Consider the following 13,026-nt stretch of genomic DNA (forward strand, 5'->3'; position numbering starts at 1 on the left):
AAGGGGTAGTGCCACCCAAAGATTGAAACCTGACTTGTCTGAGGTGCATTTCCACAAAACAAACCTAATTGCAGGAAGTTATCAATACTTAGCCAAAGTAATAACAGGGCAGGGAGGATCCGGCAAGGTCTCAGTAAACAGTCCAGGTTTCTTGCTCCCTACCCCTTTATGGATGTACAAAACGGGAAAAAATTCCCACCCTCTTCAAAGGGTTCTGTTTCTTACCAGCATTTCAGAAGATCAATTCCCAATAAATTAAGACAAAAGCAAAAACACCATATGTCCTGGGGGCAAGGGAAGATTCACTCCCTCTCTGTCCCAGTCATGTCAGAAGAGCAGCTCTGATACAGCCCTCCGGGGCATACTGTGCCCTCACAGGAGCACTGGTGTGACATAGTTGGAAGGGAAGAGACCCAGTTCTCCACGCAGACGTCCTTTCCACCACGATGGATTGGAGCTGTCTAGAACCTCTACGATGTCTCCGCTGCGGAAGCCCAGCTCGTCGTGTTCCACAGCATCAAAGTCGTACAAGGCACGGACCCATAGCGTTCGCTGGGAAGGAGACAGAGACAGGCAGGGAACAAGGAATCACATGCTTGATCCAGACCCACTGGTGAGCTCAGGCTCACTCACAAAGCCCCAGATGCTTATTGTGTTGAGCTCATGCTAAGTTCCCTCTTCTAATAATTCTGCATGTTAACTAAAACTGATCTTGAGAACAGACTTGGAACTAGGCTCATATGGATTCAACCAGATTCAAGCAGCTGTGATAGAGTCTTGAGACTCAGGAACATCTTCTAACATATATCTCAACAGCCATAACACACTATTCCTCATGCAACCTCTGTGCAGGGAGCATTGCCTAGACAGCTTGCCATTGATAAGGAACCCAGTGAGCTGGGCCTTGCAGGTACATCACTTACTGGTGTCTGCTGGTGCAGGGGGTCTGTGTGTCTCCGTTGCATAGCTGCTGCACTTCCTTGGCCGTGATTCCTTAGTCCATGCAGCCCTTCTTTCCTGTCCAGACTCCCCCCATATCTATCCTAGAAAGACAACAGCAAGAGAAAAGTCATGAATGTACTGAGGTGTAAGAATGAGGGACTTTAAGAGTCAAGGTGGTCAAGGTCCAAGCCTCATGCAAATCATCTTAAAAGTCAGCTTGCAGTACAGTCCCTATGTTGCAGTCCTGGAAGCAATGCCTCTCATGGAGGAGGTCAACTTAGACTGTTCTATTTTGGATTTTTCTTCTTAGAAGTTGGAAGTTGAGATGTGGACACTTTTCCACATCTACTGAGAAAAGGGGCCAGTGGCTTTTTTGGCTTCTGGGAGTTTTGGAGAAAACCTAAGGCTATTATAAATCACAGGTGAAAAGCCAGCTCAACAAGGGGAGTTTTGCCTTTCTGGAGTTATTAAGACCCAGTCTCCCTATTTTACTTTTTCTTTGGGCTGCCCCACATTGTAAAGAGCAGGGAACAGGCCTTTGAATCCAGTAGCTCAATTAATGGAAGAGGAAAGGGACAAAATCACATTCATAGAAAAAAATTGCGTATGACTGCACATCTCAAGTCATATTAATACAAATCATCCAGGGAGCAAGTTCTCTATTGTCTGCACAACCAAGAGGTGCTGAGTGCCTTAGTGCCTTCAGCTCTTCAGGCCTTTACATGCACCGAAATTGTTTTTACTTTTTTTTTTTTTTTTTTTTTTTTTTTTTTACAATAACAGTCTGACAGAATCTGTTATCATGTTAGCTCAGGTTGCAGCAGTACTTCAGTGACACAAGATCTGATCAGTTGTATCAACAGAGGGGAGGAAGAACAGCTTGTGTTTGCTGTAAGCAGCTATTGTTTTCTCCCTCTTGCTGCTGATTTTCTTGCACTTACTCTTCTATATGCTCCCTTGGTGTCACTTACACCTTTGTCAGCCTAAAAGGTCCCTGAGACTGGGGCACAATTTGCACCTCAGCTGTCCCTGCCTAGATGTGAGTGAACTCAATTTGGCTTTGCAGCTGCAAGATTTACTGCACGGACACTTCACACCTCTGAGACTTTTTGCTCTGTAACGAATGTGACTCAGGCATAGACAGTGCTCCAAAGAGTGCAGATCCTCAGCTTTATCAGAGATTGTATGATTCCATCATCAGTCCCCTGACAGGCGATGCTACTTGTCTGAAGAGAGAACAGCCATTTCATGATTGTCCCTGGCCATGTGATACAGGAGTTCTCTTGCCTCAATGGACGTGGCATTGGATTTTATGCCTTCATCAAGACAAGTCCTCTCCTTGGCTGATGCTACACTGTCTCTGCCAAGAGACATGAGACAACCCCAGTGTTATGGCTTTGGCTGGGATAGTTAATTTTCTTCGTAGAGGCTCGCAGGATGCTGTGTTTGGGATTTTTGGGAAAACTATTTCCACCCTAATTAATCAGGAAGAACTGTGAAGACGTCACCAAGGATTGCTGTTGTCCTCTCCATTCCTGTGCCACCAAGAGAGCAAAGAAACATCATGCATCAGGGGTGCAACGTGATGAGAGGGAATAGAAAGGGCCCAGAACAGGAGGAGGAATGTTTTGGAGGAAGCCATGGTTTTCTAGGGTTACCATAGTCATTTCTAATCCCCGATGTGTTGTGTGGTGCAGACTGTCAGTGCAATAAGAGAGAAGAAACAGGCAGCAAGGTTTCACTTGTCCTACAGACTCAAGAGGAGTTCCTGAAACCACCTATTTGTGTGCGCCAGATCTGGGAGTGTTTTTCCAAACTGTCACAAGACACTACCCTTGCTTTCAATTTTTTGGGGTGGAGCTCAATAGTCTCAGGTTCCCAGTGAAAGGGCTACAGTGTGCTAATTTCTTTTTTTTGTTGTTGTTGGTTTGTCAGTAAGTCCCAAAGATCACAGAACTAAATAAAAGCTGGCATTTGTTTCAGCCCAAAAGATCTGCCTAGGCCAATGCCATCATTGTTGCTACTTCCATATGAAGATCGAACTGACTCTGCCTCCTAAAGCAGACTCAGGGTGGCAGATTTTGATAAAGTGAGTGTTCCCGTGCCACCAAGCAATCAAGGCCAGTTTCATGTGCCCAGGCTTTTTTTTCCTGGTAGTACCTGTTGCTGGTGCAGTACAGGGACTGGATGATCAACGTATCTCCTGGATATAGAAGAATGAGCTTCTCCAGATGCTCCACCCAGATGGAGAGCGTCCCATCCCATCCGTTCCAGACTCCCACCACGCCTTTCCTGATGGAAGAAAGATCCCAAAAGTGAGGTCAGGTTTTGCTTCCCACCACAACCCTGACTGAAGCTTAGCAATCATTACCTACTGATAATTATCACTACCCTTCACCTTAGAGGCTCTTCCAAAGGTATGCTCCTGCCTCCCTGAACAGAAGGACAAATAAAGAATCCCATATTTTAGATCTTCCCCATCCCCCATTTGAAGAATGGGTAGTAAAAGGTGATGCTGGGCTGGAAATGTGATCACTGATGTGAGGACCAGCATAGGAGGCAAAATCTTTTTGGAAATACTGCCCTTAACCTTCATTTGTAAAAAATCCATAACAAAAATCCATATATTACTATCATTTTGTAATATGGTTGTAGCATCTAGAAATTCTAATTGTGAACTGAAACCCCACTGTGATGAGCGCTAAACATACCCTGCTGAGCCTATCACCATAACAAATATACAGAGCATTTGCCAAAGCAAACTTGACTCCTGTTCTTTTATTTGCCTGTCTGCATCTTGGAGCAAATGCTGTTCCCTTTCTCTCCCTGCTCAGAGTCAGCCCAAACAGGTTGTCTTACTGATAGATATACATGAATTCAGTCTTTCTTTCTCCTTCCCCAAACTATTATTTGCTGTGATCTGTTTCTCATAGGTCCCATAGTGTCTATTTTACATCCTACTAATGCATTTTTAAAGTGCTGAATAAGTGGGCTAGAAAGAGACAACAACACAAGCTCTTCCTTCAGACTGAAAAATAAATCCTCTCTTTTATCTGAGCCAGAAAGAATGACCCACATGCAGCTTATAACACTCTCCTGCTGCAGTGAGCAATTTGTGCACTTTCTGCCTCGCCTCTACCTGTACATCCTGGTAATTTAATACTAGAATCCGTTTCCCAGTAAAGCAGGACTTTGGTTACTGCAGTGACCAGGTGCGTTCACTCCCACTATTGTGTGTGCGACGCATAGCAGGCGTTACTATGTCATTTGCTTGTTCTCCTGGCACAAAACCAGGCATTCATTGGACTGGGATTTCCCTGCCTTCTTAAACACCTACTACGTCCTCCCTGAATGCACAGCTTGTTCCCAGACCTGCTATGTTCTCCTCAGCAGGACTTTTCAGCCCCCACCAGCCACTGCACCAGGTTCTGCCTTGGGTTCCTCCACATCCCTTACTACACTAAGTAACAGGAGAGAGGTAATTCTTCTGAGCACACAAACTTTCCACTGTAATAACAGCTGCACTCTATGTACATTCAAGGACGCTAGGAAACCAGACTCAAATTCTTCTCAGACACAGCCTAACAGCAAACTTTGTACCAGACCTTATGAAATCTAGGCATTTCATAAGGCACGACCTGCTTCCCTCGGTTGTGCAAGGCGTATTAGGATTTCAGCTGTGAGGCCTCAGCACAGCTTTAGCAAAGCACCTCTATGCAGATCTGCAGCATTTTCTATCACAATCCAAAACAAAATCAGAAAATTCTGCTCTAATTAACTAAAAATCTATGTTGCAAGGCCCACCAGCACAGTGATATGATTGGGTTTCCAAGGACAGATCTCCCTCCTAGATATTCTTGTGAGCTAAATTCCTTCAATAAAAGGGTTTCTCCCTGAGGAACTCCTGAGGATAGTTTGTGTTTACCTTCTCTTCTCGTTCGTCCCTCAGGAAGATCTGCTTCTGCCTGGAGATGGAAGTTGTCTTGTAGTAGTCTACCAGCTTGTTTAGCGAGTAGAATTTCTCTGTCCACAAGTAGTAGTTACCCTTTGAATCCCTCATCACTTTGAAGTGTTGCACATCATCTTCATGCCTGAATCCAGTTGAAAAATTAAGAGATCACCAACTGGCTTGCACCATCGTCTTCTTTGAAAAAGTATTTTCCCGAAGGGAACCCTAACAGTTCTTTCTGACACTTGGCCAAATCTAGACTTCTGGAAAGTAAACCAGTGGTAGCCCTTGTGTGTATTGGACCTAGATGAGGCTCTGTGTTTCAAATGACACATCAATTTACAAACATGGAATGTTGAAGGGCTGGCCAGTCACAAGTGCTATCAGAACAAAGCACAGGGTTTTAAAGCCTCTCGTTTGAAATAAAGGCCAAAGGAACTTTGAGGTCCACAAATATCTAATAGCTTTATTCTGTCCTATGTATGAGACACAAAGGTACAGTTGTAGTCTACCCTGACCCGGAAGGGGTGACTTAAAAAAACATCTGATACACAGAAAGGGGTGGCCACAGCAGAGTTAGTGTTCCTGGCAAAAGGTTTTCCTGCATTCTCCCCAGATAATTTTTGAACTCTTTGAATCAGAAACTTCACAATGCTTAGAATGGGCATTGCTAATCACTACTTTAATTTAAAAGTGATTATTGATTGGACATCAATTAATGGAAAATCAGAAAACCAACCATCATTTAACAGCTCTGCTTTGAAGCTCTGAGAAAGGCTGAGATGCATTAAGTGGCTGAAATGAAGGTGGGCTACTAGTAAAAAGGAAAAAAAGAAAAAAAAAAGGCTGTTCTTATCCAGTGGCTGTTTTATTGATCCGTGGGAAATAAGTTAATAATAATGCCACTACTGGAGGTAGTGGAATTCTTGGATATAGCAAATGGCACTGTCAAGAAAATAAAACAAATGAAAGGCACACTTTTTGTACTGTGGGAGATGTCCCGTGTGCCACTTTGCTTTGCTGCAGCTCCTTCAGAGAAGCAGGTCACTAGGGGATGCAGCTTTGAAATGGGGAGTTCACCGTGTCACTTGAAAGACAGAAACATTTGGGAATTAGATACCTAATTCATTCTCATTCATGTGACACAGCAGCACTGCCAGTGACTGGCAGCATGCAAACTTCCTGAGAGGCAATGTCACATTAAGATTCCTGTCATTAGGAAGCCAGACCATTAGAAGAGACCACTTATGGAAGAGACCATTAACCAGGAAAAGGGGCAGGAAAACATTGTGCAGAGCAGATACCTGACAGAGATGGAGAAGTCACCATGAGAGTTCTGACTGGCCCGGACAATGAAGGAACCAACTCCTTTGTTCATGAGGATATTCTCGGCTTCGTGGCGGGATATCCTCTCATCAAACCAGCTGTCAAGTGGGAAAAACCAGGGAGACAAGAATAAAGAAGGTGAAATAAATTAGGGAACAGAAAAACTGAAGGTAAGGAGAACATGAAAAAGCAGGTTGGAGGAAAGACATAACAAAAGAATCAGAGGATCCCACATGACTACTCCCACTGGCCATGCGGAGGCAGACCATTTTCTCTGAGCTGTAAAAGCATGTGCATGCAAAGAGAACCACGTAAGCTTTGGCCTGCTAAGTAACACTCAGCTGAAAGTGTAATTACAGGCACAGTAGAGTAAGGTGTTAGTCAAGGAAATTTAAAATTACAAATGTGTATATATATATGTACATATACGCACAATTCTCAGACATACATCAAATTGCTCTTGGTAAACTGATTGAAAATTACTGGACTGTGATGGATATATTGCAAGGGACAAACATAAATTTTTAACAGAAGCAAGGCATGAAAGTTTCAGTACTAATAAATTGGCTTTTGCAAGAGTTATAATACCACAAAATCTCAGAAACACAGAATGCATAAGTACGCTTATATAAATTTAACCAAACATAACAAATGGTTAGTATAAGGCACTGGACAAATAATGAGAAAAGTCATCATAAATAGTAAAATAAGGTAGTATCAATAGGAAATTTTAAGTAGGGAAAAAACATAATGTACACTCGTATATGTCTGCAGCTAATGAGATCTACAATCTGCAGTCTTCTGCCTTATGTAATGCTTAATTACCTGTATTGCATTACAATTAAAGACTGATCATTTCAGACTGTCATTTCCTCTTTGGAGTTTTGTTATTCTTCTCCTTACCATCATCGTAGTTTATCTATGTATGATTAACAATCAAAAGGGAAATCAGACTTTAATCACCATTGATAACTGCCCTTGATGATTATTGACAATACAAAGATGGGGAAAATGGCCCATCAAAAATAGGACACAACTTTCTTCCCTACACCTGGTTCTAGCGTCTGGCCTTCAAAGTGCAGACGTGCTACTCATAGAAAAGTGTCAAAGTGGAAATGTTTCTTCACAGTTCTCGCGCAGAGAAAACATCATGAAGAAAAAGTGTGTGAAAAAAAGAAGCTGCTAGTGTCCCTGCATGATGTCACAGCCCTGAGAAAGAGTGAACAAGCACAATTAGCTGGGAGATTTTGTCCCCATGGGGCCCAAAAGCAACAGCCCATATTTGTAGAGCAAACTAAAAACGTCCTTCAGCTCAGCCAGGCAGGCTGGCTCATATCCAAATAGTCCAGAAAGTGCCACCTCCAAAGGGGACAGTGGCACTTTGTAGGGCACAAAATCCCTGCAAGCTCCCAGTTTGCCTGCCCAGGGCATGAGTGTGTTATAGCTAGCAGGACTGGCCTTGGTCCATGCTCTGCCTCCTCCTGAAATGCAGCATCACTTTTACAAAAGAAGGCAATTAGAGGGGCTTCTGGGAGGATTTCTGCCAACTGAGAGGAAAAAGGTTATAAAACTGCCACCCGTTGGCATATTTATGGCACGGGGCTGGACAGCACATTTAGCAAGCGTTTAAACACCTATCAGTCCTTGCTGTCATGCCACCCGCACGGCGGGGAGGGAGGAAGAGGGGTATGCCTGTCCTCTGACAGATCCGTGTTTGCGTGTGCAGTCACGAAGCGTGGAGAGGGGTGTGTGTGTGTGTGTGTGTGTGTGTGTTTGCATGTGTGTGGGAGCAGGGTGACATGTCTGGTCTATCGTCTCTGTCAATCCACGGGCAACACCAGCTGTCACACTTCGTGCAGCATTGCACTGACCTCTAGTGCATCGAGAGAAACTCGCACACGCTTCGTGGGGGGAGGGAACGTGGATAGCAGGGTAGGAAAAAGGGAGTTAATGTAGTTAAGAGTCAGGGGGGAGGCGGATTACATTTTTTTTTTTTTTTTTTATAATTCATTTATAGGGAGAGTTCTTGCTCTTCCTTTTGTGCTCAGACTCTGTCTGTTGCCAAGACTTCACATCATGCCTATTCTCCTTCTGCCCAAGGAGAGCTAAATGCAGTTCCTGCCACATACCGGTGACATCCCTCTGAGCAGCAGTAACAAAGGAGTCACTTGAGAGTGATGCCGAGCATTGAGAACCATTCAGTTCGGAAAGAACACAGGATGCTTCAGGGTAGGAATAAGGTGCGCTGGCAGAACTGTGTATAGCATTATGGCAGTCCTTGCCAGCCTTAAATTGCAGTATGTTATAACCAGTGCTTCCTCTGTCACACCTGCCTACCTGCACGCACACACAGACACACTCTCTGTGGCACTGTGCAATGGCGGTGCACGCAACACTTACGGGGGAACGTGGAAATCAATGAAGTTCTTAGGAACGTAGCCCTCTTGACCCCTGAGTTCAGCCTTGTACCACTCTTCCTGGGAGCTCAAAACCTGCAACAGAGAGACAGATGAAATAAACACATCTCCTGAGAAAGGCAAAAGGAACTAAGATTCTGATAGAAAACTAGGATTTTGTGTAAAAAAAATGAAAGAGAACTCCTTAATACACTCTACTTCCCACCCACCTTGCAGCAAGGTTAGTGGCTGATGACCACTTGAGTGCAAACAAAGCAATGAAGAATGCTGGTTGGAATTAGACGGATTGCTTGTTACCTTTATCCCTTCATCTGAATGCCGTTTCAGGTGGCTGGGGATGCAGCCTGCATATCTCTGATGTCTGTGAGATGGAGGAAATCAGCTCTGAAGGACTTAACAGGGGTTTAAGGAGTTCTCTGTGCTGCTTTTAATTGTTAGTACTGGATCATGTCAGCTTCACAAGGGAGGAAAAAATCTGTGAAAACTCCTCTAACATGTATGTGCATGGAGGGGTATACAGCTATACCTCAGTGTGTGTGTGTGTTGTGGCAGCACGAATATCGTCATGTGTTCTCACATGTCATTTTGCAAGAGAGTATTTAGTGGGTTAAGTCTGCAGCAGCCCTGAGCTTGACAGAGCAGATAAAAGTAGGAGGCAAAAAAGTATTTTAAAGCCACTATTAGCCACTTCCAAGATTGCTGGACAGCAGGAAGCCAGTCCACAGTGCAGACTGGCACGGCTTCACGAGTGTTGACATTAATGTTGACTGGAATGGCCCTTAGGGACAGCACCGCTGACCAGGGACTGCCCAAATTCACTGCTCCCTGGCTGATGGCCTCTGATACAGCTCTACGTTAGAGGGGAGAGGACAGGGATACAACCATTTTGTGATTTTGCCACAAATGGTGTGGCGTTTGGTTTGATGTTCCAGCTCCTGGGATGTAATTCCTTTTTATAAAATAGAACATGTTTCTGTTCCTTCTGGGTTTGGAGAGGAGCCTGAAAGCATGAGCCCTGACAGTTTTAAAAGACAAAAAGCAAGTGGAAAAGACTTCATTTGAAATCTATTGTTAACAACAATAATACTCGTTCTGTAAGCCAGTCTCATGTGTTTGGGAGCCTAACACACATTTCTAGCTGCTTGGTGCTGGCAACAAGATGTTACTGTCCCCGGGGCTGATTCTCCATTGCCTTGCCTGCCACACAGGCTTTTTCTGTGCATCTGGGTAATGAAAAGTTGAGGAGTTGAAAGCTGTGGAGATCCCTGCTTGTCCGGTCACTGCTTCACCCACCCTGGGTGCTGGGTGAAGGTCCCTTTTTGCTGCTGTGGCAAACCAAAGGGGATGATAGCTACACCCTGCTCTGGCTCATGGCCTGCTTTGTTGGCAGCAGGGTTTCCAGAAGGACCTACCTGATGGTCCTCAGTGAAAAGCTGGAAGGTTTCACTCAGTGTGTCATCCCCTCAGAGAAGGATGTGGGGTGTGTGTGTGTGTGAGAGAGAGAGAGAGAGAGAGAGGGTGGATTTCCTCCTGTCACTGGTGGTTGTGGGCCTCGTGTTTCCTGTTTTCTAATCTCTACATCAATACTGTTCATCTTATCTCCCTCACAGATCAGAAAAGACAGTCAGGAGGTTGCTCAGGCAGCAGAAGGGGGCTCGGGACAGGGTATGAATGTGTGTGTGTGCGTACGCCAGAAGGAGAGATGTTACTCAGGCGAATTAAACAAGGACGTTAAAACAGGAGGCAGCCTGACTTTTGTGATAGCGAAGTCTCAGTGACAACTAATATTAATACTGGTGTGTAGCATTATTTGACACTTTTCCTCAGTAGCTTCCAATTTAATTTGAAAAGCTTTAGCTTATAGTGATTTTACAGGAAGGGAAATGGAGTAACAGAAGGAAAAGTGATCTTGCCAACACTGTCACCCAAGACAGGGGCTTAATGAAACTTCAGACTCCTAAGAAAGCAGGTATCAGGTAAATATCAGGGATATGGGGACTACTCTTGACCTAAGGAAGAATCAGGAATGAGAGTTGTCATCAACCCTGAAGAGAACAAGTGATTTCTCCAGAACACATCTCAAAGCTCTCCGGGAAAAAAATGGTCTTTGATCTCAATGAGTTCTGGATGCCATTAGCTTTGTCTAGGCTTCAAAGATTAAAAGGGCAATAAAATAAAAAATGGTGGTGATGGAAGAGGCAAGGCTTAGATATAATATCTGGCGATTAAATGGAACAGCCGGGACTATACGGAGAGGTAGTGAAGGCTTCCTGACAGAACGAGGGTTTAGACCTGACTGTTGTACAACATTGCTCTGGCCAGTGAAGTGGTCAAGGCCTTAGAGAGGTGTTTTACTCAGTCATTTTGCACTAAAACAGAATAGCTATCCTGTGGACTGAGAAGTGAATAAGTAATTAGGGTATAGGGTTAACAAGTAGTCCCCTATGGGACTTCAGTAGGGTTAACAAGAACTGTTCTACCCTAACATAAGCCAAACAACCTTAAAGAGACTCTCACATGCCCTGTATTGCGTATGATCAACTCTACTTCTGCCAGTCTGCTGTTCTTTCATTGCTAAATTCCTGCAGGGTGTATATAACATTATTAGCTAAGGACCTCTTAAACTCTTCCATTATGTGTATAACAGACTGTTTTGTGGACATTTCCTCTTCCATTTGCAATTGCCTAAAACCCCTGTGGCAACTAACAGTGATTACTTACAGTGAAAAGTTACATATAAGTTCCACAATGTATGACAACTATCATTTCTAACAGTTTAATGGTTCGAAATAAGGAAGACAGCCATCTGTCTGGCCCACACTCATCCTGCCTACCTTTAGACAAAGTCTTCCTAAACACAGTCACCCTAGACTATCTATATAGGCAATGAAAACAGACCAAATCTTCAAAATGTGTTCAGCCAAAGACCTGGATCTCTTCCCCTGCAAAGATACTTCCTTGCTGACTACTGGGGGACTGTAGGACAACTACATTTGTAGTTTAGGGACCTTAAATCAAGTGGAGTGGACACAGACTGGGGAGTGACCTGGGAGCTGCTGGTTGATTTGTAGCAAGTTATATGGATGTCTAGTGTCCTGCATTTCTATCCCAGTTTATGGACATCTGTGTTCATCTGTTTTGTCAAGGCAAATGGGAGCACAGAAAGACCTGGCAGAATTTCAGCACTGAGCTTCAGTCATGCTTGGAGCTGCACTTACCTTCAGTAGGTCCCCAGCCTGGAAACTCAGCTCATCCTCTCCAGAAGCAGTGAAGTCAAACTTGGCGATGGCTTCCATGCTGTGTCTCAGTGGCAGGGCAGAGCTGGAAGAAGTATATGCTTGTCAGCATCTATGAGCTGCTGGGACTGCTCAGTCTAGCTTACAGAAAGCTTATAGGCAATGCTGTGATATGCACATTGTTGAGAATGATGCACCTACTATTAGAAGAAGGTAGTTACTAGACACTGAAAGACATTAGCAGGCAGAAGAGATGGCATGGCCAAGAAGGTGTAACTTGCTCAAGTAATTCAAAGAATCCAGCTGTAAGCTCATTCCAACAGATCTCTTCCTCTGCAGCAATTTCATGGAAAAGTTTGCACACATCACCCAAATAACCTGGTAGCAGAGAAAAGCTTCTTCTGTGTAGACCAAGGACCACTCTGACACAGTTCCCAATAAAGCAAGTGATTCTGTCATGCAAGAGAAGAATGCACTTGCCCTCTGCAATGACTAACTCTTTATCTCAGGAGAGAGACAAATAGTGGACAAAACGAACAGCTTGCAATAAATACAATTTTTTCTTGGACGGAGTCCACGATTCTGAAGGTTGAAAGAGACTTTTCTCTGTGATGGCTTAGCATGGCTAACCACAACTTTCAGCTAGGAAAAACTGTTTGCAGAAAGACTCTAGTCCCCGTTTTGAAGTCAACAGAGTGTGAAACTGTAGCACTGACAAATTTAAGGCATGCACCTACCCTTCCTCAGTGTTCATAACCTAGGAGCCTGAAATGTACCAGACAGTCTGCAAACCAAAGCCTGCTTTTCATCAGCAGAGCACATGTGGCAGGGGAAGTAGCAACACGAGCTTTGCTTCTTCACCACTTCCTGCTCATGTAACTCGGGACCACTTCTATGAGCAAGAGAGCTACTTGGTTCCCATGGCTGGCTTGTGGACCCTGCAGCCCAGCAGTGAGGCTGACAGTGACAAAGTAAGAAAAAGCTAGGCAGTGCCACGTCCATCAAAGGTGCTGCTGGAAGATGTTCTCACTGTGAAGACCATCCAACAACTCTAACACAGAAGTAGCTTTAATGGTTACTAAGCTAGGTTCATCTGACAGCAATGATCCTGAAGCCAAAGTCTCCATTACCAACCTTCACCTCCCACAAAAGTAAA

General features: G+C 44.3%; 1 protein-coding gene across 1 annotated transcript; it reads right to left on the bottom strand.

Annotated features, from left to right (window-relative positions):
* Positions 1–372: 372 nt before the first annotated feature.
* Positions 373–11,930, bottom strand: GRAP2 (GRB2 related adaptor protein 2). Its single transcript, XM_032207362.1, has 7 exons — positions 11,853–11,930; positions 8,618–8,709; positions 6,196–6,315; positions 4,868–5,033; positions 3,103–3,234; positions 924–1,043; positions 373–552 (listed from the first exon to the last, which is right to left on the bottom strand). Exons 1-7 carry the CDS (start codon positions 11,928–11,930, stop codon positions 373–375), a joined length of 888 nt encoding a protein of 295 aa, XP_032063253.1.
* Positions 11,931–13,026: the final 1,096 nt, after the last annotated feature.

This window comes from Aythya fuligula, chromosome 1 (assembly GCF_009819795.1).
Source record: "Aythya fuligula isolate bAytFul2 chromosome 1, bAytFul2.pri, whole genome shotgun sequence".
Lineage (NCBI taxonomy): Eukaryota > Metazoa > Chordata > Aves > Anseriformes > Anatidae > Aythya > Aythya fuligula.

What these genes read in the sequence shown, in the direction of transcription:
- GRAP2 (XM_032207362.1), bottom strand. Translation starts at nt 11,930, where the DNA reads ATGGAAGCCATCGCCAAGTTTGACTTCACTGCTTCTGGAGAGGATGAG. An exon ending in GGGACGAACGAGAAGAGAAG is followed by an intron (nt 3,235 to 4,867) that starts GTAAACACAAAC and finishes TTCTTCCATCAG; the next exon opens with GAAAGGCGTGGTGGGAGTCT. An exon ending in CTGTACTGCACCAGCAACAG is followed by an intron (nt 1,044 to 3,102) that starts GTACTACCAGGA and finishes TTGTCTTTCTAG; the next exon opens with GATAGATATGGGGGGAGTCT.